General features: G+C 52.3%; 7 protein-coding genes across 7 annotated transcripts; 6 read left to right on the forward strand and 1 right to left on the reverse strand.

Annotated features, from left to right (window-relative positions):
* Positions 1-52: 52 nt before the first annotated feature.
* K489DRAFT_428370 (alpha/beta-hydrolase) lies at positions 53-1,985 on the forward strand. The gene is made up of 5 exons (XM_033608336.1): positions 53-426; positions 493-553; positions 618-652; positions 735-856; positions 1,009-1,985. The coding sequence occupies exons 1-5, from the start codon at positions 279-281 to the stop codon at positions 1,519-1,521; spliced, it is 879 nt and encodes a 292-aa protein (XP_033462957.1). The 5' UTR covers positions 53-278; the 3' UTR covers positions 1,522-1,985.
* K489DRAFT_376311 (uncharacterized protein) lies at positions 1,854-3,260 on the reverse strand. The gene is made up of 4 exons (XM_033603885.1): positions 3,094-3,260; positions 2,695-3,035; positions 2,363-2,643; positions 1,854-2,306 (listed from the first exon to the last, which is right to left on the reverse strand). Exons 1-4 carry the CDS (start codon positions 3,200-3,202, stop codon positions 2,024-2,026), a joined length of 1,014 nt encoding a protein of 337 aa, XP_033462958.1. The 5' UTR covers positions 3,203-3,260; the 3' UTR covers positions 1,854-2,023.
* A 1,184-nt stretch (positions 3,261-4,444) lies between these two features.
* On the forward strand, positions 4,445-5,597 carry K489DRAFT_406730 (uncharacterized protein; the record flags this gene model as incomplete). Its single annotated transcript, XM_033607290.1, has 2 exons — positions 4,445-4,758; positions 4,811-5,597. 2 exons carry the CDS (start codon positions 4,445-4,447, stop codon positions 5,595-5,597), a joined length of 1,101 nt encoding a protein of 366 aa, XP_033462959.1.
* Positions 5,598-6,115: 518 nt separating this feature from the next.
* K489DRAFT_376313 (uncharacterized protein) lies at positions 6,116-7,618 on the forward strand. The gene is made up of 2 exons (XM_033603886.1): positions 6,116-6,525; positions 6,575-7,618. Exons 1-2 carry the CDS (start codon positions 6,224-6,226, stop codon positions 7,362-7,364), a joined length of 1,092 nt encoding a protein of 363 aa, XP_033462960.1. The 5' UTR covers positions 6,116-6,223; the 3' UTR covers positions 7,365-7,618.
* Positions 7,619-8,446: 828 nt separating this feature from the next.
* Positions 8,447-10,309, forward strand: K489DRAFT_312728 (phosphate transporter; the record flags this gene model as incomplete). The annotated part of the gene is made up of 3 exons (XM_033600886.1): positions 8,447-8,637; positions 8,695-8,861; positions 8,943-10,309. The coding sequence occupies 3 exons, from the start codon at positions 8,447-8,449 to the stop codon at positions 10,307-10,309; spliced, it is 1,725 nt and encodes a 574-aa protein (XP_033462961.1).
* A 794-nt stretch (positions 10,310-11,103) lies between these two features.
* K489DRAFT_376316 (uncharacterized protein) lies at positions 11,104-18,378 on the forward strand. Its single transcript, XM_033603887.1, has one exon. It carries the CDS (start codon positions 11,393-11,395, stop codon positions 18,059-18,061), a length of 6,669 nt encoding a protein of 2,222 aa, XP_033462962.1. The 5' UTR covers positions 11,104-11,392; the 3' UTR covers positions 18,062-18,378.
* Positions 18,379-20,233: 1,855 nt separating this feature from the next.
* On the forward strand, positions 20,234-24,106 carry K489DRAFT_312368 (uncharacterized protein; the record flags this gene model as incomplete). Its single annotated transcript, XM_033600855.1, has 4 exons — positions 20,234-22,615; positions 22,678-22,840; positions 23,006-23,757; positions 23,948-24,106. 4 exons carry the CDS (start codon positions 20,234-20,236, stop codon positions 24,104-24,106), a joined length of 3,456 nt encoding a protein of 1,151 aa, XP_033462963.1.
* Positions 24,107-24,744: the final 638 nt, after the last annotated feature.

Below are 24,744 nucleotides of genomic sequence, written 5' to 3' on the forward strand. Positions count from 1 at the left end.
TTCATGGACATGTTCATGATTATTTGTCTTGTTGCCAAACTCGACCTCACGTGCAAAATTGAGAGACGGATGAAGCAACAACCATACACGTGCACGCGTGACGGACTTAACGTATTATATCCGGCCTCTTTGAACTCTCTACTAAGCTTGTGACCGAGGTGAAATCGCGCATCAGCCGCCTGACTCTATTCTGAGATTAGAGAGCATCTCCATCTCAAAGAAAGCATCGCAGAACGCATCACAACAGTGATCATACAAGCTAAGAGGCCAAACTCAAGATGTCGTTGAAACAGTGTTGCGCTACTGGTTCGCTCCACACAGGCACGCCGACCGGTCGGGTTGAGAAGCTACATGGCTTGAATGTGTATATCGCCGAGCCGCCAGCCGGCACAACTGCGAAAGGCATTGTGGTCATCATCCATGATGGTATATTATCGGCAATCAACTGACTATTTTATGTCGAGCAAATCTGATCATATTTGCCGTACACAGCTTTTGGCATCGAATTGCCGAACAATCGCATCCTGGCCGACGCATATGCCAAAGAGGGCGGGTAAGGCATCATTTGCTAGATGTGACCACTGGTACTGACCACGAGTACTTTCCACTGGAAACAGCTTCAAGGTCTTGCTGCCAGAATTCTTTGTACCCGGTAAGTGCGCGCTCATCCCGCTCCGTCCATATCAAACGAAGAATCTGCGAAGATTGCTAATACGTTCTCTTTGCGGTATAAGGTACTGGAGTTCCTGCTTCGGCTCTCCTTTCCTTGTCCGCTTTTAACGCGAAGGGCTTCTCCGCTCAAATCGCTAAAGTCGGCCATGCTATCACCCTTGCTCGGACGATGATTCCGTTCATTGTAAGCAAGCTTTCCCTGCAAGTCTTTTAGTCAGATTAGAGCCACCGAGTCCCGATGCGACAGTCGACCATCTCTCCAGTGAATTTAGGATATTCCCATCTCTGCTCTCGCCTGGTACACAGTCAGACAACGACTAACGAGTCTCGGTACAGTTCTACAACCGTCCATCTGCCGCCGAGCCCAGAGTCTATGGATTTCTCCAGGCATTGAAGCAACATGAAGCCGCGAACTTGCCTGTTGGCGTCGCTGGCTTCTGCTGGGGTGGGTACTTCGTCGCCAAAATCTGCTCGGGCGTCTTGCAGCCTGTGGACCCCACGTCCCCGCCAGTGGTCGCCTGCGGCTTCACCGCTCACCCGTCGTTCTTGAAGTACCCGAAAGACATCGAGGCTGTGAAATTACCCTTTGCTGTAGCTGCCTCCGAGCACGATATTCAGATGTCGCCTGCGAATGCCAAATCCACGCGCGAAATTCTCGAGCGTAAAAACAAGGAGAATTTGGCAGCCGGCACCAGCGCTACTGTTCAGCACGAGTTTGTGCTGTACGAAGGTGCACACCACGGCTTTGCCGTTCGTGCCGACGAGGACGCGACGCATGAGGCCGAGCAGGGCAAGAAAGCAGAGGCACAGGCCATCGCTTGGTTCACTAAATGGTTTCCTGAAGCTTGAAACACATCACCAGTTCGATTCACACCCGCCGCTCTTGTCTCGGCCGCCGCGTGGGTCGCAATTGGATGTTCAGTCTAAAAATGGGCTACTTTTGAATGAGAAGACGTCCTTCATCATGCGGTCCACTCGCCTGGTTGGTCGGAACATTTCACATGCAGTACGTTCTTGAATGGAATCAGCAGTGATGTTTCGCCCGATATACTACTCGATCCGAACAATATTTTTCTCTCATCGATCGCACCTGGGACACCCCAACTGGAATAGCCTCTAGGTATGCTGAACTACCGCTTTCGTCTAACACGCATTAACCATATTCCACGTCTGGTGTCCAGTATAGCTTCATGTCTGCTGATTTATGACGACGCTCGCGTCATGGACTTCAAATATGGCTCTTAGCTCGATCTTCCCGAAACTTCGAAGCTCTGTCTTCACATGCAAGCCGGTTTGAAGTATGTCTGAAATGGAGAAATTGCGAGCTCCCATCGTCCATCGTCAGGCTAGGCTAGACCGGCGGTGCCATATACTTGTCGTAAATGGGCTTCTTTTGATTTTCGATAAAGAGTCGGGCTCTCGCTTGTGGCGACTTGTTCTTTGGATCCGAATCGCGCTCGTATGGCGTATATTGCACCAGGATCGTTCCTTGTATGACTTCTTTTATCGCTCGATTCTCTGCAACGTAAGTTTTCTGGATGAAGTTCGTTCTCGAGACGTTGGGGAGAAGATCTCGGATTTTTCGAACAATCATCGCAACCTTGGTCGCGAATCTCTGGCCCGGATCCGATTCACTGGAGGGAGCAGACATGAGTGTTGTACGTGGAGCTTTCGAACTTCTTCTACTCACCTTAGTGCGGGCGTGAAAAGAAAAACGGTCGAGTCTGCACCTGTGCCAAACGGATCTCCATGGTTGTTCTTCACATCTGATAGACTCTTCCATTTTGGCCGTCGAGCTCGAAGATTCGCCGGCGTAGCTTGTCCTATGATATCCACGGCAATAGCCTGGAACTCTGCATCGCTTCGTGATACTTCTTTCAGCGGTGTCCCTGTCAGCTTCCGAAACCCGCCGGCCCTGTCCGGTCCTGACTCGGTCTCCCAGATGTGGAGTCCCCAAATTCCTCGGGGACTCTGTGCGCATGTCAGTAGATTAAGCATATGTAGATGGGGTGTGTTACCCACAACGATGACTACTGCAGTACAGCCATGTAGGCCTGTGATATAGAAATCATTTTTCTTACTTCCGAATTCATAGTAAAAGCCAGTGGTTCCAGAATGAAAGTTGGAACCTTGATAGGCTATGGTGAAAGCTGCAATTTCTTCGTTACTGGGCTCCCTAAAAAGTGTGTTGACTCGTTCTCCATTCCGAGTCCTGGTACTTTCGTCTATCATACTGGCCATGAATGTTTCAAAATTCTCTTGAGATGTAGTAGCAGGATTTTGAAGGGGTTGCTTGGATAACCCAGTCCGGGAAGATATTGAAGCAGAGTCATCATGTCTGACCGATAGTCGCTTAGGGGAGGCTACAATCATGTCAGTCTCACTTATACCTGACTCAAAATTGCTAGATGTCTTCTTTACGGTTGTTTCCCAAAGCACATGTTTTGCCACTTGAGGCCTTTGGTGCACAGAAGACTGAATTAATGAGCAGAAGTTGCAAAAGAATGTGCCGAAGTTGTTTGCAAAACATGGTGGTTATGCTTTTTTGCAAGGTAAGCGGTGTTGTGGGAGTATGGTAGTTGATACAGTGATGGGATCTATCCGAGAACGCGTCTTGCTTTATACAATGATCACCATTCTGAACTATACGTATCATCAAAGCAACGGGACAAACTCGTTTCAAGATCAGGCCAGCGCAACTACTGGCACACAAGACGGCGCTACGACTATCCACCATCTGTACTCGGCGCTCTATTGCCTGATAGGCCATCAAAAGGAAGGAGCATCACCAACACGAAGATTCCTTCAGGGGAATATCGTGTTGCGAGTCGTCTACTAAACGTTTCTATAAAATGATGCCAACGGATATGACAAGACAGAAGCATCTTTGACTGACCATCTGACCAGGACCAGCGGGATACTGATGTCTGCTGAGCCCGTCTCGACTTCCCGTTCTGAAGCGGTAACACCACACTGCGCCCCAGAGTTCAACGTCGCTAATTGGTAACATAGCAAAGACGACTCTCATCAACGCACCATACACGTGTTCAGATACGCGCCTGCTCCCTTCCCATCTCTGAGACGACCACTTGGGATTGAATCCATTCCGAATAGGCCTGGAGCGGCAAGACTTCCCCAATGACAAACACATCTACCCGCAGCTGGACAATAATTGATTCAACCCGTTTCAACATTAGCTAGGCCAAGGTCTTGCGCCATGCCCAGCGGTATCAAATATAGATGACCGTGCCGCAAGCAAGCGTTCCAAGGTTGTTGGCGGGTGTGGCCCAGGGGCTTGGAAGTCCAGGGTTTGTACGCTGTGTTGAAAATCGAAGTCACTTCAGTTTACCTGTGATAATAGCGATTGACCCAGGCAGAAGTCTGTTGCTTGAGAGGGGATGAACTAGACGCGGGGACAAAGAAGGCGAGTCGCCAACATGAGGGTTTCACTATTCTTTACACGGCTCATTGAGCGTTTCAGGTATGTATGTGACCCCACCAAAATTTGACTATCCTCTAGGTAGGTCACCGTCACTATTTGCGGCACAGGTCATCACACTTCATCCACACTTCATCACTTAGATGGCCTTGTGTTTTGCGTCGCAGTCTTCTTGTACTAAATGACCAGATGTATGTGACGAGAAGGTATTTCCTTCTTCTCAATCTATCTCAATTTGACCTCTGAAGCAACCTCTTGAGGAGGAAACCGTCCACGAAGCAACCCACAAATTCCCGATCGTCACATTTGTCAAGCGACAATTTGGTTGACCCCATGGAGAACTCCATCAAAAATGTACCACGGGACCACAACCGTGTTGCGATCTGGGCACAGTTTGTAAAAGCGATTGAGGAGCATGATTTTGACACAACTCGAGCATTGTTTGATGCCGGCAAGCTGGGCCAAGAGCACATATGGGAGGAGTTCGAAATGGCCCGAGACTGCACGCAGCAAATCAGTTGCCTTCAACGCTTGGGATCCGACTACATTGCTCGGACTTCGCCCCGCGATTTGCACTCCATCGAAGACTTCAAAGCGGCCCAGGCCCGCGGTCTTGACCTTCGGAGAACAGGCCACCTGTATCTGCAGTGCGTCTTTGCTCGGAATCTGTTATTATCTGAAGACTAACGCTAAGTGTAGAGATTTTGCAAATCGGCCCGAGGTACTGGACTATCTTCTTTCACAAGGCAGCGACGTCACCAGAACTGATTGTCGGCGGGAGTACAATGGGCGAAATGTGATTCCAGGGAGAATCGATACCTCACTACATCTGTTAGACCAAGTCGCTGCTTTAGGAGACGTCAACCTCTTCAACAAGCTGGTCTCGCTAGGAGCCGATCCTTTGAAAAGCGAGGCTCTACACCGAGCCTCCAAGTGCCATGATGAGGCCAAATCAGTCGCCATGATATCCTGCTTGATAGACCGCCACAACATGAGTATGGAGGTCAAGCTGCACGCTGCATATACTAATGGCTTGGATACAGGACCAGAACGCGGGACCCCGCTCTGCTCTGCCATCTATAATCGCAACCTGCCCGTCGCAGCTGAACTCTTACGGAGAAGCAAGAAAGATGACCTGTGGTCCGCTATCGTTACTGCTATGGGAGGATCAAGGGTACAATACAACGAACCGGCACTACATTTGCTGCTAGATCACGGAGGATTAGATCTCCAGAAGGTTCTCGACGAAGCCATTCACTGTGATAATCTCCGCGCTGCAACTGTGAGCTTGGAGCACGGCGCAGATGCAGCCTTTGCACTTCGAGAGCAGCTGCAGCAAAATGAGCTTGCATTAGCCCAGGAGCTAAATCCTCCAGCCTACAAGGACAGAGAATACTACCGAGAGATGTCTGAGGAGATGAAAGCACTACTTGAGGAACGGGCAGACAAAACATTGAAAGCATCAATTGAAGCGAGCCGATTGTGAGAGGGTTCTGTATGCGATATCAATACAATGTGTTCTAGAATTCCAACCATCTCTCCCAGCAACGATGAGATATATGAATGTTGTTTGCTAGCAACTCCTGCGTGAAAATCATGTCAGAACGCTCGCCTAGAGTTCTCACTGGTACACAGCAACTGTCTTGCAGGCAGGCTGAACGTCCGAAAATTAACCTTTGCACACAAATGCAGGAAGCAATGCGCAAACCTCTACACCGATCCTTGTCTACTCGCGTGAGAACACGAGGTTCCACTTTCGACGCTCTTCTTAAAGCCTTTCAATACTGCCTATAAGCCAAGATCCCGTCCCCGGCTCCTTCTGCATCGAACTATGATGCATTAGTCAATACGACTTAACACCTACCTCGTGTATCAACATGCGTCAGAGTGCGCCGTCCGATTCGACCGATACCTGCAGGTATTTGCTGGGCCGCGCTAGCTTTCTCTGACTACCTAGGTAGCTAGGTCAATCCCCGCTAAACAGCAGATGACTATCTCGGGTTGCAGACATGCAAGGCGCCTCTAGTATCATTACGATCAGCAATCCTCGGTAATCATCATCTTCAAGAATTACCAATCGCCAAAGCATACCAGGTATATGCTTTGACACAAATGGAGCAAAAACGATCAGACGCAGCCCACAAGGTGAAATGGGCAAAATTCGTTGCCGCGGTCGAGAATGAAGATTTCACTACTACCCAGGCAATGTTCGACTCTAAGCAACTCGGAGACATCCACACTTGGGACGAGTTCAGGATGGCTGCTGACTCCAGAGAGCTGACAACTTGCCTCCGTCACCGAGGAGGAGAGCCTTTGCGGGGAGTTTTGGCCAGCGCAGCGGAGTCGATAGACGATCTAAAGACATTCCAAGAACGAGGCCTGGACTTGGAGCGTAGCGGTCATTTATTACTGCAGTAAGAATCTGAGCCTTTGACTATACATGATATATTGACCGAGTTGCAGAGATTTCGCGAACAGGCCAGAAATCGTGGACTACATACTCGCGCAAGGCTGTGACATCAACGAGACTGATTGTAGGAGAATGTACGACGGCGTCATACTTCCTCGGGGAATGTTTGATTTCTCCCATCATCTTCTGGACAGAGTGGCCGCCCTCGGAAACGTTGAGTTCTTTGACCTCTTAGTTGCACGAGGTGCCGATCCTCTGCGGAGTTCGGCTCTCCATCGTGTCTCAGTGTGTCACAGCGAGCAAAAGTCCCTTTCAATGCTTTCTTCATTAATCGACCGTCACAACCTTGATATCAATGCAAATCTGTATGAGGGCTATAACGATCTGTTCGATTACGGCCCGGAGAATGGAACGCCACTTTGCAGTGCCGTCTATAATCGCAACCTTCCAGTGGCAGCGGAGCTTCTCCGGCGAGGAGCAAAGAACCAGGACCTGAAGCGGCCAGTTCAAATAGCCATCGGCGGGTACTGTGGAATTGAATATCAGGAGCTGGCTTTGATTCTGCTCATGGAAGAGGGCGGAGTTGACGCGCAAAAGGTGCTGAGTGAAGCAGTCGGGCTAGATCAGATTTCTGCTGCGAAGTTGTGCCTTGAACGTGGCGCCGATGCAATTCATACTTTACGTGAGCAGATCTTAGAGGACGAACTCTCTCTGGCCCAAGAGCTCAATCCTCCTAGCGCTGTTGGAAATATCAAATACCATAGGAAGATGTCTGATGAAATGAGAGCGCTTCTTGAACAAGGGAAGGGCAGGGTTTCAGGCTTACCGTACAATACGAATTGATCATGAGCGTCGTAACGCATGATGTCTCTCCGTTTTGGGGCGTTCTGCTATGTGATGGCAAGCCACTCAGGCTAACAAAGGAAGGATCAATGAAGTCCATGCACATATGCCCAACAAATCGGCCGCTTTCAGAGGAGTAATATGGGTCCCACGATGAAGTCCAAAGTCTTATCAATTAATGAAGAAGACAATCTCGTACTTGCGTTAGACCACTAGCCAGTCTGCTTCGCATTCTAGCAATCTTGCAATACTACATTGGACGATCCAAGATCCCACGCCGAGCTCTCCTTGTGTGTAAGGAGCTATTGAAAGACTTCAAAGTCTACGCCACGACTCATTCCGTGACCAAGATACGTCAGTACAGTGTGCGGGTCAATTTCGGAGACTTTCGTGAAGAGAACCTTGGAATGCAAAGGTGACGCTCGCTTCGAGGCTTTCGGTGCAACACACGTGGGCGCCTTCGCACGTGGCCCCCGGGGCATGAACCAATCTGGAAATCGAACACGCGTCCGCCGATCTTTTAGACGAGTTCGGTTTCCTTTCCTGTTGAAATGGTAAACATCATCGTGATCAATTCGCGAGATAAAATATTGTACAGCAAAGGAAGGAATAACACGTGTGAAAATCATGCCAGACGATTCGCCGTTCAAGAAAACCAAGACGTAACCCTAAGATTTTCGCCCTCGGCGCCGAGCTCCGCTGCAAGTGCTCTTCATAAACAGCAGACCACATGAGAACATCTATTGTGCGATTTGATTGGACTGCAACATCTTCAGAAGACTTGAAAACAGTTCGTTACGAAGTCCTTGGCCACATTTGCCCAAGACACCAATTTCTCCCGTCGTGATTGCGATTTTTCCCAAAACCAGGCAGTGACGTGTCTGGGCAAGCATGGCGTCGCGGCGATGCGCGCGATCACGCAGTTGTGCTGTCTTCTCACCACAACAGAGGAAGAATATTTAAGTCCAAGGCCGGGATGTACTCGAGGCTTTCGATCGGACAAGTTGCAACTTGCATCTGAACAAATATTCTTCAATCTCTTCACCCTCACAAGGACTTGAACCGAAGAGTCAATCGCAACGATGGCCGCACTTCCACAGTATTCGTATATCTTCGGCATTGCCATCGTGTTTGCCTTCCTTGACGCCTGGAACATTGGTGCTAACGATGTCGCGAACTCTTTTGCTACCTCGGTGAGCTCCCGGTCTTTGACCATGTTGCAAGCCATGACGATCGGTGCCATCATGGAATTCTCGGGGGCAGTCCTTGCTGGGTGAGTCGTTTCTTCAATCTACCAATTTTTTCATGCTCATCGATGGCTTCATCATAGATCGCGTGTGGCTGGTACAATCAAGTCAGGCATCATTGCTGTCGATTCTTTCGAGGGAAAGCCTAGCGTTCTGATGCTGGGAATGCTGTGTGCTCTCATCGGTTCTTCCGTCTTCTTGACTTGCGCAACTAAGATTGGCCTGCCTGTTTCCACTACGCACTGTATCAGTAAGTCACCATCCGGCCTTCACATGTCATCTTTCTTGTGACCTTCTTAAGTGTGTTCGATACTAACATGCTTCGCTCTAGTCGGTGGTATCATCGGCGTTGGCTTTGCGACCGTTGGTCCAAATGGTGTTGACTGGTCCTGGGAGGGTGTATCTCAGGTCTTTGCCGCCTGGTTCATCGCGCCAATGATCTCCGCATCGTTTGGAGCCATCCTTTTCTTGCTCACCAAGTTCACTGTTCTCAAGGCCAAGAACCCCCTGATGAGGGGTATGATGTCGATTCCGATCTACTTCGCCATCACAAGCGGTATCCTCACCATGTTGATTGTCTGGAAGGGTGCCGCCTCGCTCAATCTCGACGATTGGGGCACCGCGCCGACTGCCGGCACCATATTCGGTGTGGCTGGAGGTGTTGCCCTGTTGGCTGGACTTTTCATCGTCCCTTACACTTACGTACGCCTGATCAAAGAAGACTGGCGACTTAAGCCATGGGATGCCGTCAAGGGACCCTTTCTCCTACGTCGTGATCAGGCTCCACCAATTCCCGAAGGCGTGGAGCTTGTCCCCGACTACTACCGCGGACATCGAACCAAGGAAGAACTCGAGCAACACGGAGCTGCTGCAGTAGCGACTCCTCCCAGTGATGAGGAGACTACGCACCCTGCTGAGAAGGGTCTTGCTGTTGTGCCATTGGCGCCTACCTCTTCGATCGAATCAATGTCCGCTGAGACTCCAGCTCCCATCCAAGGCAAATGGTGGGAGCCTCGTAATCTCTGGAAGAGCACCGTTTGGTTCTTCTTCCGCGGTGTGATGAAAGATGTCGTTTCGGCTCAGACATCCAACAAGCGCCCAACGTTTATCGAACGCATCCTTGTTGGCAAAAATCTCGAAAAGAAGCACGCCATTGTCACCCGATATGACAACCGCGTCGAGCACCTCTACTCCATCCTACAAGTCATGACCGCCGCCACCGCATCCTTTGTCCACGGTGCCAACGACATCTCCAATGCCATGGGACCCCTTTCAGCCGTCTATCAAGTCTGGACTACCAACAATGTCAGCAGCAAATCCGAAGTTCCCTTATGGATCTTGGCCTTTGGAGGTGGTTCCATCGCGCTCGGATTATGGACCTACGGCTACAAGCTCATGCAGAACCTGGGTAATCGCATCACCCTGCACTCGCCGATCCGCGGCTTCTGCATGGAGCTGGGTGCCGCTATTACGGTCGTGTTGGCAACGCGTCTCGCTCTGCCTGTGTCGACGACCCAGTGCATCATTGGTGCTACCGTCGGCGTAGGTCTCTGCAGCGGTGAGATCAAGGCTGTCAATTGGCGTGTCGTGTGCTGGTCGTACTTTGCTTGGTTTGTGACGCTGCCATCTACCGCTATTATTGCCGGCTCTATCATGGCGTTCACCATCAATGCTCCGCAGTGGACGCGTCCAGAATAGACGGTGTGACTTTCACAGGATATGTCTTGGTGTAAATGGGTTTGCTGACGCAGTTCATTACCGGATAGAATTTCCTAGAGTCTTAATGAAAAAGAGTTGCTTGCAATATGTGAGAATAAGGATGTTTCTGCGCATCCCGTGGTCATTACTGGTTGGTATGTTCAAATGTCAACATGCATGTCCCACCATTCACATCAAGCGCCTGAAGTTAGGCCAACCTGCGGACGTAAGGAGGGGCCTATGCGCGGCACGCCTCACTCTGATACGCCCAGCTTTTCATGGAGAGAGCAATAGACCTCTAGCGATGGAATCATACGTCGACGCATTATATCAGTTACACTATGATGGACAGGCTGCGGTGACGAATCCCCTTCTCGATCGATGGCATGTTGGCAAATGTTGTTGGGTTGTCCTTGCTCGTGATGTTTGATGATGAGGCAGAGGATAGAATCTTGGGGGTGGGCTATTTTTATCCAGAAGAGGCCCGCCACAGGGAGCTTTTTGTGCGATCCATTTTCTCTGTTGTAGTACTAAAAAGCTGTCGTCGAAAGGATTGGATGAAACGGAAGACATCTAGATACGATGGCAGTGGGCCCTGGCTTGACTGTTGACTGAGGGAGCTTTTAGCTCCAACGCGAGCCGTCGCCGTCTCCCCTGGTTGGCACGGTTGGCGGAAGGCGGCCCACTGTGGATTGGGGGAGACCAACACCAATTCAGGGCACGCGTCTTCCAGGGCAGACCCTCGTTAAGCTCGTGAGAATTAATTGTTGGAAGCAGTTCGCCCATCATACCATAGTACAATACATATATCGTATATCCGTTATTTCTTGCCTAGGTTGCCCGTCAACCACGACCCGAACCAAACATCTCCTGCTGCGCATGTTCACCATTTTTCCTTCGCCCATCACTACCGTCCTCCCAAGATTTGCTTTGACGTCAAGCGACCCGGCTTAACACGACACCGATCTTGCCTGCCGCTTCTGGCTGTGCCGCTTCCAACTCCACCCATAATAATTGAATTACCACTGCACGAACCAGATGCGCACCTTCAATGCCGGTCGTTGAGACGCATCCTGCGACTCCATGACGCCCGAGGATAATGCGCAGCGACGCGATCGTTCCGCGAGCAGCTCCATACCCTTGCAGACCCTCCGGACGGGAGCAGATAGATTAGGCGACATATCCAGGAGCGATTCCCATAGGAGGACCTTAAGTGATCGAGGACGAGAACTGTTTGGCAACAATCGCTCTCCCGGCCGAACCGCCTATTCACGGATCGAGCGCGAATCGCCGACGCGAAGCACACCCGCTGTTCCTCCGATCGCATTTGTCACCAGCCCATCCGGACAGCATGAGAGGATATCAGTCGAGGATGATGAGCCGGGTCTCTCTCCCGTCGCCGATAGAGGCGCCTTCCAGGCTGCCATCGGGTTCGCCGGTCTCAGCTTCAATATGGGAACAGCAGAGGATGATATGGACAATGAGATGACGCCGCCACGGCGCTCACAGCAAGGGCGCATGCGGAGGGACTCGATCGAGTCTCTGGATGGACCAGCACCAGGCACGCGGACACCACAGGAGGATCTCTATGGGACCACTGTGCAGAATGGCGATGGGCAAGCCTTTTTGTCCGCGGGCGGCGTTGATGATGATACTGAACCGCTGACCTCTCCTCCCTCAAGATCTCCCAATGACCACTCTCCGAATGGCTCTCGGCGTGGTAATCAATTCTTGAATGTGGATACGGCGTATACCTCAGGTGCAGATACGAGCCTCTCACCTACGAATCGTCGCCGGCCGCTTTCCTCGTCAACACTGCGTCGCACCGGCGAGCTGCTACGGCAAGCTTCCACGCGCGTGGTCAATCTGAGCCACGAACCAGACGACATAGAACGCGAAATCCGGAGGAAGTCTGCAGTGCCGCCCAATTCGAATCCTCTGCCTCTACCCTCAGGCTCGGCGACGCAAAGCTTCATCGAACTAGGATTTGGAATGGATGGCACCTCGCATGGCGCATATCCTCCTCCGTCGCCTATCAGTGAAAAGATGCCTTCGCCCACTGTGGAGGCGGTCACATTCCCGGAATATCGACCACGGACAGACCTGAATCCTTTGCGAGGCAAATCATTAGGGCTGCTCTCTCCAACAAACTCATTACGCCTCTGGCTGCTCAATTTCTTGGTTCATCCGCTAGTTGAACCTATTATCCTAATATTAATCATCATCCAGACAGTCGTTTTAGCTATTAATTGTGCTTCGAATGTCTACGATCATCCGCGACCCTCATATTTCGGTACGGACTGGACAGACTGGGTGCTGTTGGGAATTTTCATCTTTTACACGGCTGAGATGGTCATCAAAATCATGGTTTCGGGCTTCATTCTCAACCCCACAGAGTACAGCACGATCGACAGAAGTATTGGGATACAGAAGGCCCTCAAGAAGAAGGCCAATGAGATTTTCACTCTCCATCGGCAGCCTTCTAACCGAAAACTCCGCGGATCCGCGACAAAGGATTTCAAGGCGCCGGACTCCTTGTTACGCTCCTTCACGATGAACGACATGGATGCAATCCCTGGAACATCACGAGACAAGCAAAAGAAACGACTGGCATATCGAGCTTTTTTACGACATTCATTCAACCGACTGGATTTTGTGGCCGTGGTCTCGTTCTGGATCAGCTTTGTCCTCGCCGCCGCTGGCATCGAATCACAATATCAGCTTTACGTCTTTCGCATGATGAGCTGTCTTCGTATCTTACGATTATTGTCCATTACGAGCGGAACCTCTGTCATTCTACGAAGTCTAAAGCGTGCAGCGCCGACACTTTTGAACGTCGCTTTTCTGATCGGTTTCTTCTGGCTATTATTTGCCATCATTGGCGTACAAATTTTCAAGTCCAGCCTCCGCCGACAGTGTACCTACATGCCTGGCACAGACGGCGCATACACACAGAACATGCCACCGCCCGGGGGCAGCTTTCAATTCTGTGGAGGTTGGCTCAATCTAGACGGCCAACCGATGCCCTGGCTAAAGGCTGATGGCACAAATGGAACGACCCAACATAAAGGCTTTCTCTGCCCAGTGCTGTCGCAGTGCATAGAAGGCGAGAATCCCTACAACAATACCGTCAGCTTCGACAACATCATCCAGTCGGCCGAGATGGTGTTTGTCATCATGACATCTAACACATTCACCGACATCATGTACTTTCTCACTGACACGGATTACCTGGCAGCCGCCCTCTTTGCTGCATGTGGCATCATCTTCTTGACCTTCTGGCTGGTGTCTCTGCTCATTGCTGTCATCACGTCGTCTTTTCAGGTCATTCGTGAAGAAAGTCGCACTAGTGCGTTTACCGCACAAGATGATCCTGCCGAGGACCATCCAGTCGACGATGACGAGAAGGCGGAGCGCTTGGAACAGCAACGACCGTCGGCCTTGAAATGGATCTATCAAAAGAGCTATTGGTTCTGGATCGTCATCATTGTGTTCGATCTTGTCATGCACAGCCTTCGCACTGCCACCATGGGAAGCTTCAAGAGCAATCTGATCAGTAACGTCGAGCTCATCGTCACAGCAGCGCTGATTTTCGAGATTTCATTCCGATTCGTGTCCGATTGGAGAGACTTCTCTCACCATCGAAGGAACTGGTTTGATTTATTCCTCGCCATCATCACCGGCATCATACAAATCCCGGTCATCAGGAAGTCAGGCACTATCTATGCATGGCTTACAATCTTCCAAATTCTGCGCTTCTACCGGGTCGTTCTCGCCGTGCAACTGACCCGCGACCTGATCCTCCTTGTTCTGAGACACGTTTCTGGTATCACCAATCTTATAATGTTCGTGTTCTTGCTTACCTTCTTGGCCTCCATTTTTGCCGCTCAGCTGTTCCGCGGTCAGCTCCCTATCTTGGATGGCAACGGCAATTATGTGCAAATAACATTTGCGACCATGTTCAACTCCTTCCTCGGCATGTATCAAATCTTGTCGTCTGAGAACTGGACGAGCATTCTCTACAACATTCAACGTTTCAACACGATCCATAACACCGCCTGGATCGGATCTGTCTTCTTCATCATCTGGTACATTCTGGCGAATCTCATCGTCTTGAATATGTTTATTGCTGTCATTCAGGAGAATTTCGATGTTTCTGAGGATCAGAAGCGAATGCAGCAAGTTCGTGCATTCCTGCAGCAGAAGGAGATGGGCAGTTCTGGTGGTGGCACACTTGCGCTGTCCTCCATCTTCAAATTCGGTCGAGTGCATCAGCAGGATCCTCTAGACTATGGTGCGGCTGCGACCGAAATGTTACTCAAAGATGCCGTGGTACGAGATTTCCTCGACGAACAAGACATCAATCCAGGCATCAGGCGTACTAGCACACATCTCAGTGGTTTCGGAGCACCGAAGCGCGCCAATTCCTGGTTACCTCGGATCTTCGAACGTGTCAAGAACAGCGTGTGGGATCGCGAGCCTAATCCATTCTACTCGCGGCTCCAATTGACGAAGCCTCACGAAGAGCTCGACCCTGGCACTTTGGCGAGAGAGGTCGTCGATGCTGCAGAGCGCCGCAAAGTCTCACAGCGGCGTTACCTGGCAAAACACCCCATGTACAATGTTTCCCTCTTCATCTTCAAGCATGACAATCCTATTCGAAAATGGTGCCAACGCATCGTCGGTCCTGGCCGTGGTGTGCGCATCGAGGGTGTTACCCCTAACCTCACCATCTGGTACATCTTTTCCGCTTTTATCTACCTGGCCATCGTAGGAATGGTCCTACTCGCTTGTGTCACCACTCCATTATTTCAACTCGAATACTTCAATGGGAATCGTGGCAACAAAGACGTCAGCGACACCCGCAATTGGTTCGTCTTTTCTGACATTGGCTTCGCGGCACTCTTCACGATCGAAGCATTGATCAAAGTCGTCGCCGATGGTTTCTTCTGGACTCCCAACGCCTACTTCCATAGCTCATGGGGATTCATCGATGGTGTCGTGCTTGTCACACTATGGGCTAATGTCGTCACCTCCCTCACAAATCCTGGTAGTGGCTCACGTGCTGTTGGCGCGTTCAAAGCACTCCGTGCGCTTCGATTGTTGAACGTCAGCGACAGTGCGCGGGATACGTTCCACTCGGTCATCATCCTCGGCGGCTGGAAGGTTGTTAGTGCCGCCTTCGTGTCGCTCAGCTTGCTCATCCCATTCGCCATTTACGGACTCAATCTTTTTGCTGGCAAAATGGATTGGTGTAATGATTGGCAACAGTACGATGTCTTCAACCTGACTGATTGTGTGGGTGAATCAACTTTCTCGCCCAATGGCTGGAATATCATCGGACCTCGACGAGTCGCGCCCTTTAACACCAACTACGATTTCGATACATTCGGCGATTCGTTATTCCTCCTGTTCCAAATTGTCTCGCAGGAGGGATGGGTCGATGTCATGTGGAGTGCGCAGTCCATCACAGGGGTCTTTACTCAGCCGGCTTGGTTTGCCCAGCAAGGCAACGCCGCCTTTTTCGTCATTTTCAACTTGCTCGGTGCAGTCTTCGTGTTGACGCTGTTTGTTTCCGTCTTCATGCGGAATTACACGGAACAGACCGGTGTAGCATTCTTGACATCTGAGCAAAGATCTTGGCTCGAATTGAGGAGATTGCTACGACAAGTGGCTCCTTCGAAACGACCCAATCCGAATCAAAATCGAAAACAATGGCAGGCGTGGTGCTACCGGTGTGCCGTCACCAAGAACGGAGCCTGGCAACGATCAGTGACGGTTGTACTCATCTTACATCTCATTCTGCTCTGCTGTGAATTCTATCCTGAGCCGAAGTGGTGGACCGTTACGCGGATGGGCATCTTCTTCATCTTCCTTTGGGTTTACATCGCCAACGTCATCGTTCGACTGATCGGACTCTCTTGGACACGATTCCGTCGAAGCGCCTGGGACGTATACGCACTCGTGACAGTCACCGGCACTTTCATCACCGCCGTCATGGGATTCATCAGTCTCGGTGGTGGTCTGTTCGGTCAAGTGCACAAGCTCTTCCTGGTCTCGCTGGCGTTGCTGCTCATCCCACGCAACAATCAACTCGATCAGCTTTTCAAGACTGCGGCAGCGAGCTTCAGTGCGATTTCAAACCTCCTCGCGACATGGTTCGTGCTGTTCTTAGTCTACGCCATTGCATTTACTCAGGCATTCGGTCTCACCCGCTTCGGACCCAACGAGAATGACAACATCAATTTCCGCACCGTACCCAAGGCCCTCATCCTGCTCTTCCGTATGAGTGTCGGTGAAAACTGGAATCAGTTCATGATCGATTTCGCGAATATCGTTCCACCTTACTGCACGAGTTCGGAAAAGTATTACGACGGTGACTGCGGTAGTGCGCAATGGGCTTATGCACTATTCGTGTCCTGGAATATCATCAGCATGTACATCTTTGTCAACCTCTTCATCTCGCTGATCTACGAGAGTTTCTCATACGTCTATCAGCGGAGTAGTGGACTCTCGGTCATCAGCCGGTTGGAAATTCGACGGTTCAAGCAGGCTTGGGCCGAATTCGACCCCAGTGGTAAAGGCTACATCACCAAAGAGCAATTCCCGCGATTCCTGGGCGAGCTGTCGGGTATCTTCGAGATGCGAATTTACGATGGTGATTTCACTGTGAACAAGATCTTGAAAGACTGCTGCGTGGACGTCCCGTTCAATACTTCGGCTCTACCCCTCGACCTGGACCACATGCCCGCGAAACGAGAAGTCGACCTGGCCAAATTGAACGCGCGACTCGCGGAGATGCCAATCGATGAAGTCCGCGCGCGCCGGAAACGTATGAACACATTCTACGAGGAGGTCCTCGTCTCGGCGGATCCCGATCGTGGAATCTCGTTCAACGCGCTCCTGATGATCCTCGCCCATTACAAGGTCATCAACGAAAGCAAGAGCTTGAAACTGGAAGAATTCCTCCGCCGACGAGCACGGCTCCAGCGTGTTGAGGAAGCCGTTCACCGTAACATCGTCGTCGGCTTCTTCGATACACTCTACTGGGCCCGCCGCATGAGGCGAAGACGGGATTCTAAAGGAGAAGGCCGCATGACTGCTATCCCGAAATTCGTCGGTGTCCCCGAAATCTACGTCCACGACGAAGGCGTCGGCAGCAGCAGCAACGTCGGCGGCGGCGGCGGTGGCGGCGGCGGTGGTGGTGGCAGCGGTGGTGTCCCAACGCGCCGCTTCGACGTTCCCGCCGTAAGCATCACGACCGTCGACCCCGAGAGCCGCAGCAGCAGCTCCGACCGCACGGGCCGCCCGTCCACCACCAGCATCTCCGAACCAGGCGACCGCCTCGGCGGCATCTCCAGCACCGGGGTCCGCAGCCGCAGCAACTCCGCCCAGCGCACCACCCCCAGCAACTCCCCGACCCGCGAAGCCACCACCACCCACCTCTCGCCGCGCCACGCGCCTTCCTCGTCGGCCAGCGGCATCGTCCAGCCGGACTGGCACTTCGCGCAGGCCATCGAGGGCACCTCCCCGCCGCCGAGCCCCCGCACGAGAATGGTGGCGGGGACGGGGATCGACGGCGGAGGCAGCGAGACGCCGACGGACGTGGCGGCCAGGAGCCGTGCGAATTCGGCGCTCAGCCAGAACGAGATGATGGGCATGTTTCAGGACTCGGCGTGGGGCCAGAGCATGCGCAGGAGCTTCACGATGAAGAGGGGAAACAGCCAGTTGGATCGGAGACCTTCCTCGTGAGGAGGGTTGGACGTTTCACGCGATCGATGGTTTGTTCCGTTTTGTTTTGCTCGTCTATTTTGATGTGGGTTGGCGGAGGCAGTAGTATCGAGGGCGTTGTGACTAGATCGGGCGCCTCTGTCTCTTCTCGTTTTTGTATCATTCATGTTTTGATTTCTATTGTTGCTGCTGCTGCTGCTGCTACGGCTTTTTGACTGGGCCAAGCACGTCTTCGCTATTCTCGTTTGATGCATAATGATATCCTCTTTCGCCGGACTCAGTAGCTGCCAGTGCACGGCTTGCTCCATCCGCACTGCCTACGGCGGATTCGGTGTACCGGCCAACAACGTCCCACCCTGCGACTTCCCAAGATTGTGAAACTCTCCCATCATTGCCATGAATGCATAAACCGACTCGATGAAAGCCGATGTGATAGACCACCGCCTACCTAGGTGCTGTACTGTATTTATTGAGAGCTGGAAGAGTAGTGGACTTTATGCCAGCAGCGAGCTATTCGTGACACACGTGAATTGATGGCAACAAACCAACCCACACATCGCGGGCAGGTGGGGAGTCCTTTACTATGTACGGCCCCACGCGTTTGTTCGAGCCTGCCCTACTATTGCCGCACTGGTAATATGCGGGAACGGGCTGCCTGCATGCAGACGCAGCTAAAATTGTATTGAAAGATATGTCTCTCCCCCTATTCCCTATCTAGAGGAAATTCTATATACAGAAGAGAAAAGGGTAAAAAGAAGTTGATGCCTCAGGCAGCAGCTGCGGCACTGCCGCAGGTAGAATACCTCAGGCACTGCGCCGGCTCGGGTTGCCCACTGGTGGGCGCTGGGCGGTGGCTGACGTAATCAGATACGTACCTCTGGCAATACCTACTGTCTGTCTGTCTGTCTGTCTGTCTCAGCCAGCATTTGATCACAGCATTTAATTGATCACAGCCCGCGCATTTAATTGACCACAGCATTTATTTGATCACAGACGGCCCTGGGGAGATGATGTGATGTGATGTGACGTGTGGGTTCCAAGGTTATTATTTAACTACACATCATCCTGACCCATTATGACTTTCAATCAAGGTCGATATTACTCATCCCCCCCTACCTACTACGTAACATGCCTACTGCGGTACATATAGTCATCTCGGCCCAGCCAGTCCCTGTTTCATCATCGGCCTCGTCATCTTGAGCGCCCGTGCATTATTATTATGATGGTTGTTTGCGGTGAATTCCTCTCATCATCGGCCCGCGCGGGGCAGTTTCCGAGCGGAAGCTCAGTTCAGTTCACCTGGGCAGTGATTATTATTATGGAGACGGGCATCCTGCAGAGGCACGGTGGGCAATATTGGAGCGGCGCGGACATCACCATCACCATCGCCGCCTCCGCCGCCGCCATCATTGATCCCCATTGATGGGAATATCGCCGGGCATGGTCTGTTATTGTTATTATGTTAGACGGCAATACTCCCGGATTGATGCGTTGTCGTTGTCATCCTTGACGTACGTACTGCTCCTTGTTCCTCCGAACTTTGTCCCTGCCCGAGGAGTTCCCTCGTCCTCTTCTTCTTCCGATTATTATTAGCAGTGACATACATGCACAGTTGAGCATCTCCATCCTTTCCCAGCGCGGGATTTTCTTCTCATATATTACCTGATCACAATCATAACCACATTGCTCCTCCTTCCTAATCTCTTCTTCTTCTTCTTGTTCTTCTTGTTCTCCTCCTCCTCCTTCTCCTTCTTCTCTTGCTTTTGTCTCTCCACCGTCTGGACGCACTCTCTTTACAAACTGTTGGTCATTGGGTACGCGTCTCGGGCATCCCACAGATTACATAGGAAGTTTTGCATCAACCGCGTAGAGTCTCCCGGAACGACAGGGCAAGGACTGTACCGGCCAGATCCTCGCAGCACAAACTGGACTTCCTGCGGTGCTGCCACTGCTGATATTGCTGCTGCTTCCGATCCCCACCACTAAGCTCCCCGATCTGGCATTTGACACTCGTCGGCCAAGACCTCACACTGCATCATCCGCCTACACAGACACGCATCCTTCTAAACGAATACCAGGCAGGAGGACCTCCCCTTGCTGGGCATCCCTGCTTATCAGGCGTACAGGCGATACCTCATATCTCACCCTCCACAGCCCGATGCAACCTAGACCTTCGGTCGCCGATACGTAACCATGGTCTCCCGACCAACCCTCCCTAAATACCTTTCGCTGCACAGGTCCAAAAGCGCGACTCGAGGTTCCGCCAACTCCGCTTCAGAGCCCATCACTCCGCCTGCAAACCAAAGTCGCCAAACTAGCCCCGGTCAGTCCGCCAACATGTCTGGCTCGGCGCAGAAGTCCCCAGGCGACCAGCGAGGTGATCACAAAGGCATGGGCCTCGTCCTGCGCGTCCAGGTCATCAAAGGACGTGGCCTCGCAGCCAAGGACAAATCCGGCACCTCGGATCCATTCCTGGTACTCGCTTTGGGCGACTCGAAGCAGGCCACGGGCACCATGCAGAAGACTTTGAACCCGGAATGGAACCAGACCCTAGAATTCCCCGTCGTCTCGGCGGATTGCGCCTTGCTGCGGGTGGTGTGCTGGGACAAAGATCGGTTCAAGAAGGACTACATGGGCGAGTTTGACGTTGCGATCGAGGACATCTTCCACGCGGGAGTGACGACTCCAGATTCGAAATGGCACCGCCTCGAGGGAAGGCGGACCGGTGGGAAAAAGAAGAAAGATGAGAATGTCTCGGGCGAGGTGCAGCTGAAATTTACCTTGTACGATGCCATCAACACGTCCGCCACATCACAGCATGTCATGTCGAAGCTGGTGGGAATCATCGGAGATCTCGGACAGGATGACGAGGACGAGGACGAGGAGGACCTGTTGGAATTGACCAACAGCGGCGAGCAGGAATTGGACGACTTGGCGGAAGAGGACGATGACAAGGAGCCGTCGGACGAGACTGACGGTGGCGCTCACACACCCGGCGGTATTGCTGATCAACAGCAGAAGAAACGTCGGCGTCGACGACTCAGGAGGAAACGCAACCAAAAAGCGCTTCAATCATACGAGTTTGGTGTCACCTCGGATGTCTCGGGCGTGTTGTTTCTGGAGATTGGCAAGATCACAGACTTGCCCCCAGAGAAGAACATGACCGGCACAACTTTCGACATGGATCCGTTCGTTGTGACATCGCTGGGCCGAAAGACTTATCGCACCAGAGTCGTCAATCATAATCTCAATCCGGTGTTCGATGAGAAACTGGTATTCTCCGTGCAGAAGCACGAGCTCAACTTCAGTCTATCGTTCTCTGTTGTGGACCGCGATAAGTTCAGCGGCAACGACTTCGTCGGCACAGCGACTTTTCCGCTCGATCAGATCAGGGCTGCCGCACCCGAAGCGGACCCAGAGACCGGCTTGTATCAATTGCCTGATCCGGATGCGATTGTCGAAGGAGAGCGAGAACGACGAAAGCGCTTCCGTCTGCCCATGTCGAGAAGCACTAGTCAGACCAACGTGGGCCGGGTCAGCCGGAACACCTCTGCCAACAATCTGAAAACTTTGGGACTGACATCGGAGGCGAAAGCTGCGGCAATTTCCGGACGGCCACTTCTAGCGCATGGCGTCTCAGAGTTGTCAATTGCGGACGGCTCAAGGCCTCCGCTGTCACAGATGAACAGCAGCGTCCCCAGTGTCACAAGCAACCCCGCTGATGATTCCGAACCTCTTCATGGTCACGAGGCTGACCTCAAGTCGTATGAGATACCTCTGGAGTTGAAGAACAAGTCGCGTTGGGAAGACAAGCACCGGCCTGTGCTCTACATCAAAGCGAAATACCTTCCATATCAGGCACTACGACAGCAATTCTGGCGAGTCCTGCTCCGTCAGTACGACGCCGACGAAAGCGGAAGGATCGACAAGGTCGAACTGGTCACGATGCTGGATAGTCTGGGCAGCACTTTGCACAACAAGACCATCGACGGCTTCTTCAAGCGCTGGCAAAATGTGAACGGCGGAGTCGAATTCCTCACCGCTGATCAGGCCGTCATTTGCTTGGAAGAACAGCTCAACAAGACCGTCCGTCACAACCATCGCTTTTCGGAATTGTACGATCACATCGCGAAGCCTCACGTCTTCCATCATCAATCGGCGGAACGCAGTCCAGTGGGAGGTAATACACCCAACATGACTGCCTCCGATTCCGCGCCGTTCATGCCTCCTGGGACCGCGCAGATTCCCAAATTGGAAGTGAGCGAATTGACAGAGGAAGGCGAGCCGAAGAGACTCAATGTGACTGGAACCGAGTCCCCCGGTGAAATGGATCTCGAGGGCGACCTCAATGATGATCCCGAAAGCAAGGAGGAGCATGTCGTCCAGATCCATGAGTGTCCAGTCTGTCATCAGCCCCGACTTGCCAGGGGACGACGTACCACCGATGCCGACATCATCACGCACATTGCGACATGCGCCAGTAGTGATTGGCGTGCGGTGAATAACCTAGTCATGGCAGGGTTTGTGACCAGTTCGCAGGCACAAAGGAAATGGTACTCCAAGGTCATTTCGAAGGTGAGAAAATTCGACTGTTTTACATGCAGAGGTGGTTGCTGATCGATTATACTTCCACGCAGGTCTCTTACGGCGGCTACAAGCTCGGTGCCAACAGTGCCAACATCCTAGTTCAGGATCGAATCACCGGAATGATCAACGAGGAGCGGATGAGTGTTTACGTACGGTTGGGCATCCGCCTGCTGTACAAGGGCCTCAAAAGTAGGGAAATGGAGAAGAAAAGGGGTAGGCATCGTTTCCCAATGCACATACTGACACGGATTAGTCGATTCTCAACCCAGGCCGCGAGTAGTCTACTCAGGTCGAGATATCCCTTTTCCTCTTTTCCCCCTATCCTCCCATCTCGTCCGTAATTTTCTGGAATACACAGCTAACATGTCGGTGTGATAGCTCGCAAGCTCTTGAAATCCTTGTCGATCAAGCAAGGCCGCAAGTACGACGACCCCGCCTCGGCGGCCCAGATCCCCGGCTTCATCAATTTCCACCAACTGGACATGAGCGAAGTCCTCCGCCCGACCGAATCCTTCAAGAACTTCAACGAGTTCTTCTACCGCGCCCTCAAACCCAACGCCCGGCCCTGCTCCGCCCCGGAGAACCCGCACGTCATCGTCAGCCCGGCCGACTGCCGCTCCGTCGTCTTCAACCAACTCGACGACGCCCAGGCCATCTGGGTCAAAGGCCGCGAGTTCAGCGTCGAGCGCCTCCTCGGCGACGCCTACCCGGAGGACGCCAAACGCTTCCGCAACGGCGCCCTCGGCATCATGCGCCTCGCCCCGCAGGACTACCACCGCTTCCACATCCCCGTCGACGGCATCATGGGCGAGCCCAAGCTCATCGAGGGCGAATACTACACCGTCAACCCCATGGCCATCCGCTCCGCCCTGGACGTCTACGGCGAGAACGTCCGCGTCTGCGTCCCCATCGACTCGGAACGCCACGGCCGCGTCATGGTCATCTGCGTCGGCGCCATGATGGTCGGCTCCACCGTCATCACCCGCTCCGCCGGCGAGAAGGTCCGCCGCGCCGAGGAGCTGGGTTACTTCAAATTCGGCGGCTCCACCATCCTCTTGCTCTTCGAACCCGGTGCCATGCAGTTCGACGAGGACCTGGTGGCGAACAGCAAGGAGGCGCTCGAGACTTTGGTACGTTTCTTTTTTTTCGCGGACTCTCCCTTGTTTTCTTCCCCTCGTCTCTTTTCTTCTTCTTCTTCTTCTTCTTCTCTTCTTCTCTTCTTCTCCTCTCTTTTCTTTTGCATTCCTCCATTTCCACTCGTACTACTACATTGGACGAAGTTTTCTCCCCGCTGACGATTCTACGTTCACTCGCCTTCAGATCCGTGTCGGAATGTCCATCGGTCGCACCCACTCCCATCCGCCGCATACCCCCGACATGCAGAAAGCCAACCCCACGCCGGCGGAACAGGAGGAGGCGCGCAGGAAAATCGCCGGCTCGCTCTCGGAGAACACGGGGGCCACTGCGCTGGGACTTTGAGCATATATATGCCTCCTTGCTCTCCTCATGGCGCGGTCTGTCATAGCTATGCGGGAAACTGGTTCAAGCGGTGTGGGTGTCGATGCGGGAGCCACGGTGTTGTGTCGTATATCGGTGGGACAAGGCATGGTCGGATGTTACGATCAAGTTCGAATGAGGAACACGGTCATGAAGTCTTACGAAACATAAAAAAAGGCGAAATGAAAAAAGCGTGCATCTTGGGATGTTAGTGATGCCATTTGTCTGCGTGATGCTCTTCCTGCTCTCCCTTATCTGAACTTGGTGGTGTATGGGATTGTTCTCTCAGGCGTGCCATGTGTAGAGGTGGAGAGGTGTTGGACATGGTCGACTTAGGGTTCTGACATGCGAACCCTCAGGCTCAACCCTTTTCTACAGCGGAGTGTTTTGGGGACAACAACACGTCCCGCCACTGTTTGATCGATCAAAGCACCACGAGGTTCGCGTTTGTACCAAAAGAAACCCGGCTTCCGGGACCCTGACCTTGAGAATAACGTAAAAATGTTGTTGTCTTGTGTTTCCTACTGTCAGGGGGGTTTGTATTCTATCTACCTGATTACGCAAGAAACACCAGCACATGTATGTACTTCCCAGGCGTGTCCCGTCTCAACGCGGGTTCA

Source organism: Dissoconium aciculare (genome assembly GCF_010015565.1).
Source record: "Dissoconium aciculare CBS 342.82 unplaced genomic scaffold K489scaffold_2, whole genome shotgun sequence".
NCBI classification, from domain to species: domain Eukaryota; kingdom Fungi; phylum Ascomycota; class Dothideomycetes; order Mycosphaerellales; family Dissoconiaceae; genus Dissoconium; species Dissoconium aciculare.

What these genes read in the sequence shown, in the direction of transcription:
- K489DRAFT_428370 (XM_033608336.1), top strand. Translation starts at nt 279, where the DNA reads ATGTCGTTGAAACAGTGTTGCGCTACTGGTTCGCTCCACACAGGCACG. An exon ending in GCATATGCCAAAGAGGGCGG is followed by an intron (nt 554 to 617) that starts GTAAGGCATCAT and finishes CACTGGAAACAG; the next exon opens with CTTCAAGGTCTTGCTGCCAG. An exon ending in GGACGATGATTCCGTTCATT is followed by an intron (nt 857 to 1,008) that starts GTAAGCAAGCTT and finishes GTCTCGGTACAG; the next exon opens with TTCTACAACCGTCCATCTGC.
- K489DRAFT_376311 (XM_033603885.1), bottom strand. Translation starts at nt 3,202, where the DNA reads ATGTTTTGCAAACAACTTCGGCACATTCTTTTGCAACTTCTGCTCATT. An exon ending in ATGTGCTTTGGGAAACAACC is followed by an intron (nt 3,036 to 3,093) that starts GTAAAGAAGACA and finishes ACATGATTGTAG; the next exon opens with CCTCCCCTAAGCGACTATCG. An exon ending in CTTTTCACGCCCGCACTAAG is followed by an intron (nt 2,307 to 2,362) that starts GTGAGTAGAAGA and finishes TGCTCCCTCCAG; the next exon opens with TGAATCGGATCCGGGCCAGA.
- K489DRAFT_376313 (XM_033603886.1), top strand. Translation starts at nt 6,224, where the DNA reads ATGGAGCAAAAACGATCAGACGCAGCCCACAAGGTGAAATGGGCAAAA. An exon ending in AGCGGTCATTTATTACTGCA is followed by an intron (nt 6,526 to 6,574) that starts GTAAGAATCTGA and finishes ACCGAGTTGCAG; the next exon opens with AGATTTCGCGAACAGGCCAG.
- K489DRAFT_376316 (XM_033603887.1), top strand. Translation starts at nt 11,393, where the DNA reads ATGACGCCCGAGGATAATGCGCAGCGACGCGATCGTTCCGCGAGCAGC.